Raw genomic sequence first — 6,102 nt, forward strand, 5'->3', positions numbered from 1 at the left:
TGATCAATCTTAACCATTCCAGATGCTTTTTTTGTGCCTTGCTGGTACGGAAGACAAAAAACAGTTCATAGAACCAGAGATTACTGAATTGGAAGGGACCTCGAGGATCATCTAGTCCAACCTCGTTCTCATGGTGGGCTCCGTTTCTTGCTAGCAGCGAATCCAGGAAGATCTGCTGGGGATGGGACTCTGGTCCCTTGCAGGTTGGCACTAGAGCACCTGGTTAAGCTAGGAGGCAGCGGGCAGGTTTGGGACTGGTTGTTTCGTTCACCTCTGCTTTCATCGTGATGATTAGCGTGGGTTGGGCTCAGCTGGCAGAGTTATCTCAACAGAAGGCCGGCAGGAGCGGTTGGTGCTCTTGTTGGCGTTGAAGCAAGGCTGATGTTTCTCCTTTCTCCTTGCTCTGGCAGAACGCAGCCAATGCGGCGCGGGAGCTGGTCATCCAGAGGCTGATATTCGTGGGCAACGCGTGTGAGAATGAGGAGCAGCGGTTGCTGGAGAAGGTGCACACGGAGGAGGAGCGAGTGCACCAGAGCATCCTGACCCAGCGGGTGCACTGGACCGAGGCTTTGCAGAAGCTGGCTGCCCTCCGCACCTATCTGGTGGACGTGATCACCAACCTGGATGACCAGGACTTGGTGGTGGGTACTGCTTCTTGTGCCGAGGGACAGGGCAGCCAGCCCCGAAGGGACCTAGACTTTGTGTTGTGGCTGTTATGGGATGTAAATATGATGTTCAGCAGTTTGCCGCACTGACAGGGAGGAGGCAGAGTCCGTCAGGACCTATGTTTGCCGGTGTAGCTCAAGGAATCTCCTCCACCTGGTCCTGACGTGGCTTCTCGGTCATTCCTGGAGCTATCTGCTCTGCCCAGTTCTGCTTTTACTTGCAGTGAGGTTCAGAAACACCCAACCTCAGGTGTCCAAGCTCTTGGCTTGAAGCTCCCAGCTCAGGAAAGCTATGGGCTCAGAGCTACTCTTACAGCAGTTAGTTGGGCCACCAGTTCTCTAGCATTCTGTCTAGTTTTAATCAAAACGTGACCCTTGGGAGCATCTGCAGCTCCTCTTGAAGGTTTGCTCTGTTGTCTGGCATGCCTGTGTTTGGGATGTTTACCATGCAAAGCAGCCTGTGCTTCCCTTCACTCAGCTCCTTTTCTGACAATTAAATTGTCTCCATTTACCTGAGTGATCCCTCTCGTTGCAGCCACGAGCGGGTAGAGTCCTGGGTTTAGCTAAAAACCCAGTCCTGTTTAGTGATTTTTACTTTTCAGTTTAGTCTCTTCCAAAAGGCTGCACTTTCTGCATGGCACCACCTTGCTCTGAGCCTCCGCTTGCCACGTGGAGCTTTGTGAGGTGGGGGGCAGCGGCTCTGCTTGGAAAACAGAACCGATCGCACAGGCAGAAATTGGATGGCTGTTCCTTTGGTGGGAAACACAGCCTCTGTCCTGCCCCAGCATCTCAGCCGAGCTGTGGCCTCGCTGTAGAGAATAGAAATTGGAAAGCAAGATCCAACAGAGGCCTGTGGCAGAAAACAGCAAGACCCTTGATTTCTCCTTTTGCCGCATAGTGGAGGAGAAATAGGGATCACACGTCTCCACCTTGGATCGCTGGTGTTGGCCTTTGTGTCTGCCAGGAAGGTGAAAGACACGTAGAGCCCCTCGCAGCCTGTATTTGAGCAGAGATCAAACATTTTCCTACCGCTTTGCTAACTGGGCTGTACCTTGAGAACGCGCTGCTGCCAGTGGGTGCAGAAACAAGTGGGACTGCTCACCAGGTTATGGCTTAGGTCCTCTGCAGCTTCACCCCTTCCTGAAAGCTGAGGAGGTTCTTGCAGCGTGTCCTAACGGGATGGGGGAGGAGGAGGGGGTTTCAGGGCTGGGGTTGTCCCACTCTGGGCAAGGCAGGGTGCAGCAGTCAGAGTTCCCAGACGCGGACAGGCTGGTGTCCGCCAGAAGGGATGGAGTCAGAGCTGGTTCTTGGAGGGTCCAAGGTTTTCCAGCTGCCTCAGCTCTTCCATGTTTCCCTCGTGCCAGACACCTCGACCGTACTTGTGGTCTTCTGCTCCCACACCACGCAGCAGTGGCTATGCGTGCTCCCGTGCTCTTCTCGAGCAGTTTGTCACCCCATCCCCCTGGCACAGCAGGCATTACCCCCAGCTAGATGTAGAACATGTATTGCCCTCAGCCATTCCCACTCGTTGTCAGGAGGCTGAAAGCGCTGCAGCTGAGAAAATGAGCATCAGATGCTTCCGCTGCTCCCTGGGGCCGGCGTTGGGGCAAGGAGTAGTTTCCCCGGGTCGGGAGGGAGAACGGTGCTCCCTGGGCCCTGGGTTTGCTCTGCCCCAGCCTGTGTTTGGGATTTCAGCTGTGGTGACTCTTTCTTTCTCTCCTTGTCTCCAGTGTGCAGAACAAGAGATCTTCGAGAGGTTGGTACCTGCCTGCTCCCAGTCATTTCCCTGCTCCAGGCTTGCCTGCCCGCTCCAGGGCTGCTTGTAGAGAGCAAGAAATCAGCCACAGCATGTCACCAGCAGCCAGTGCCAGAGCCTTTACTTACAACCAGCAGTTCGTGCGTGTGCTGCAGGCCACAGGAACGCAGCAAATCCTCACTGCTACGCTGTACAAAACCCAGAGTCTCCTGTTGGGTCCCCCTTTGGTAGCGAGGCTTTGTCGATGAAGAGGGAAATCTGACTCTGGCTGCAGCCTGTTCATTGTGCTCCTCTTCTACCTTCACAGCCGCTCTCAGACGTGTTTAATCTGTGTCTGCTGAGTGAGGAGGCTGTTGACTCAGCCTGCCGGGATTGTATTTTGAAACACTGAGGTCCTTTCAGAAGAGACTGTAATCAAAGCCAACCGAAAGTATCACTTGGGAGGAGAGTTTGTCCTCCAGAACCCCCCCGGTGCAGTTTCTCTGCAGCAAGTGCTCCTCTTGCAACTGCTCCCGCAGCGTTTCTGCCATACTTCCTAGTGATCTTAATTGTCCAGTAAATCATCACGTTTTGAAATAACTCCTGCGTTCCTTTGCTAGGACAGAGCTGGCAGAGGGAATCTTGGAGCCGCAGGAGTCGCAGAAGTTAAACTTTAATCAGACCTGCGTTCAGAGTCCACTCCTGCATCGGCTGTGGGCCTCCGCTGTTCTCTGCTGCGTCGCAGGTCAGTGTCTTGCTCAGGTCTCGCGTTCTCTGTGAATTCCTGTGTGCTCATTCGTGTTGTGCCCAGGGGAGCATCCTGATGCCGTTTCAAAACAACCTGATGCCCAGGAGGTGGGGACCCTGCCCTCCTCTGCTCTCCCAGCCCCTGCTGGTTGCTTGGAGCCCACCAGACCTGGGGGCAGGAGCGGCTGCAAGAGGTTTGGGAGGGGGAATGGGGGCTCGAAGCAGCTGGTTGTGGCCAAGAGGAGAGCAGGGGTTTGAAGACCGTGTCTTTTACCAGCTCTGTTGGTGAACCTCAAGTGGTTTCTTTTGCTGTTTCCCGGGTCACTTGGTGACAGCAGTGATGCTGCTGCCACCGTGGGAATCTCACAGAAATTCCTCCTCACTGCGCGTAGTGTCGGCCCGCTGGGGATTTTAAAAGAGGGCGAACTCTTCCACGTGGCATCTGCGGGACACTCTGACATGCTGGAATGAGAAGTGGTGTCAGTGCTGGAGCTTTCCAGCCACAGGCTGAGGTTGGGGCTGTGCACGAGCTGGTGGTTTGTTCGAGGTTCAGCTCGTGCCCAAGGTTTCACCGGAGGTGTCTGTGGAGCCAGTGATGTGCTCTGGGTATGGTGTTACCAGGCTGGTGTTGGCTCTGCCAAGAGGAGAGAGATGTTTTTCTTCCAGCTGTGATCTGCTTGAATTGCTGATTGTAAAGTGTTTGCTTTTACTCTGGCTTCCAGGCCAGCGTTGGAGCGTTTCAGATGTATTTTTTTGTTCCTCAAAGGTGGCAATATCCGTCACAATTTGAAAACATTTGTCCTGTGAGCCTGAGCAATGCCTGGGGTCCTCTTCCCAAATTTTTTGCATTAACCTTTGATGTCTGCTCATCATGCTTTTGATGCTGATGAGCAGTTCACAGTTTTTCCCTATTTCCAGGTCCAAGCGCTCCCAGCTTTTTGCTACTCTTATGTTTCCCAGCATTAGCTTGAGAATCTGTGTGTACTGTGTTAATTCTGCTGCAAACTCTGGTGTCGTGCTCCCTTTGGGATTCATTTCCCTCTGGAGCCTCTGAGTGCTGGCAGTTCTGCAGACTCCTGCAGTCATTCACTGGCAAAGTTGAGCAGGTTCTCCGCAGGTGTGTAGAGCTGTCCTGCAGGAAACCTTTCCCTAATTCTCTTTGTTGTGACGAGTTTTTTTTTTATGGATTCCCAATAGCATCCTTGTCAAATGTCATGACATTTGATCCTAGTAGTGGGTCTGTTGATGCTATTATTACGTTTTGGTTTGTTCTGGGTTTTATTTTTGTGGGTGTTTACATTTAATATGTCATTACTGCACGCCGTGGATGCTGGCTGTATCTCACTAATCCATCGTGCACCTAGGACCTAGCCTTAGAGATTTAATGTTAACTGCAGTGGTCCTGGCTTTCGTTAAGACACAATTATGTTTCAATTGGTGCTCCTTCCTCCCAAAGGCAGCTGAACAAGTGGCAGTCTTGCTTATTTGCTTGAAAAGAGAGAATTCCTGCCTTGACAGTGTTCCCTGTATCGTCTCAAAAGCTGGGAAACCAGTGGGGAGAAGAACCTCCGTTTCACTCTCAAAAATTCATGTGGTTTCTTTGATGTCCTCACTTGGCATCTGGGCTTCTGTATCACTTACATTTGGGGTTGGCTGCTTCTTCTTTAAACCAAGCAGTGATTTAAATGTCCTGGTATCGTTCACGGCCACCCATGTTAGCCCTGCTGGGGTGGGCAGCACCCTCCACCCCTGCTGGAGGATGCTCTGCAGGGGTGACACAGCTGGAGGAGATGTCGGGCTGCTCCGCGGTGACTCTCTGCCCCAGGGACCACGCTGGGTCTGGATTCCACTTTGGTGTCTAAGTCTGACGGCGAGGATTTTGATTTCAGATGTGTAAGCTTGGACAAGGGAACTTGGATTTTTAAAAGTAGTAAAATGAGCTGCAGCTAATACGGTCATACTTGACGGCGGTGTTAACCATGTTCACTGGCCCACTCAGCACCCCTCATCTCTCTGAAGCGGTGACGCCGCTCTGATGGGTGCTGTGCACAGACAAGATAAGTTTGGGGGGGAGGTGAATTCCTGGTAGAATCATTCATCAGAATATATGGGATTATCCAGAGGGCAGATTTAATCATGACAAAACACTTGTCTGTGTGTGGAAATTTGCTGAACTGCTCTGCTGTTACTCTGCCAGCGCTTCCCCTCCCTCAGAAGCTCCCCTGTAACCATAATTCCACAACGAAACTACGGGGGTGTCGTCGGGCTGGTATTTCCTTGTGCAGATGATCCCAGTGCACAAACACCAGGATGCAACCCCGCACCGAGGTTAGAAGCGTGTTGCACAATATGACGTTTAGTGCCCGTCTTCTGTCAGAAGAAGATAAAATCTTGTTACTGCTTCATTTTCTATGAATTCGTAGCAGCATTTGGCTTCCTGGAAAGCTGACTTACAGTGACAGACACCTCCGGGGAGGGCACAGCGTGATGGGCAGGCATGCTGCGAAGCGTTTGGCTGTTTCTCAGTGAAATATAAGGTCAAACAAATGAGGTTTGTCTCCTCAGCTGGAAGGGGATGCTGTCTCCAGCTCCTCTGGCTCTCCCACAATAGCTCCTACCCAACGTGCAAGAGTGCGTGGCACTTCCACACTGTGCAAACTGGTAATTCAGCCTCGGTTTGTCTTCTGGCCGGGAGTCGCAGGGCAGGCACCATCCTAGGAAACCCCTCGGTCAGCGCTGGTGCTGGTGGGCACAGGTCGGAGGGATGCTCACCTGGCTCCCTGTAGATGCTTGAGCTGGTTGGACTCTGGGACGATGCCATTCAGGGTGCAGTGTAATGGTTTGGCTGAAAGGGGCATGAAGATGGTTAGAGGGCTGGGGCACCTCTGCTGTGAGGGCAGGCTGAGGGAGCTTGGAAAAGAGAAGGCTCCGGGCTGACCTAATAGCACCTGCCAG

At 52.7% G+C, this 6,102-nt stretch overlaps 1 protein-coding gene across 1 annotated transcript in view; it reads left to right on the forward strand.

The window, feature by feature from the left end:
* Positions 1 to 410: 410 nt before the first annotated feature.
* BSPRY (B-box and SPRY domain containing) overlaps positions 411 to 6,102 on the forward strand; it is a gene marked incomplete at its 5' end in the record, with an annotated part of 7,680 nt that continues 1,988 nt past the window's right edge. Inside the window, 3 exons of the mRNA XM_009866727.1 lie at positions 411 to 641; positions 2,396 to 2,421; positions 3,021 to 3,145. Of these exons, the coding sequence (XP_009865029.1) occupies positions 411 to 641; positions 2,396 to 2,421; positions 3,021 to 3,145 (382 nt within the window). The remainder of the gene's footprint in view (positions 642 to 2,395; positions 2,422 to 3,020; positions 3,146 to 6,102) is intronic.

This window comes from Apaloderma vittatum, unplaced genomic scaffold (assembly GCF_000703405.1).
Source record: "Apaloderma vittatum isolate BGI_N311 unplaced genomic scaffold, ASM70340v1 scaffold21123, whole genome shotgun sequence".
Lineage (NCBI taxonomy): Eukaryota > Metazoa > Chordata > Aves > Trogoniformes > Trogonidae > Apaloderma > Apaloderma vittatum.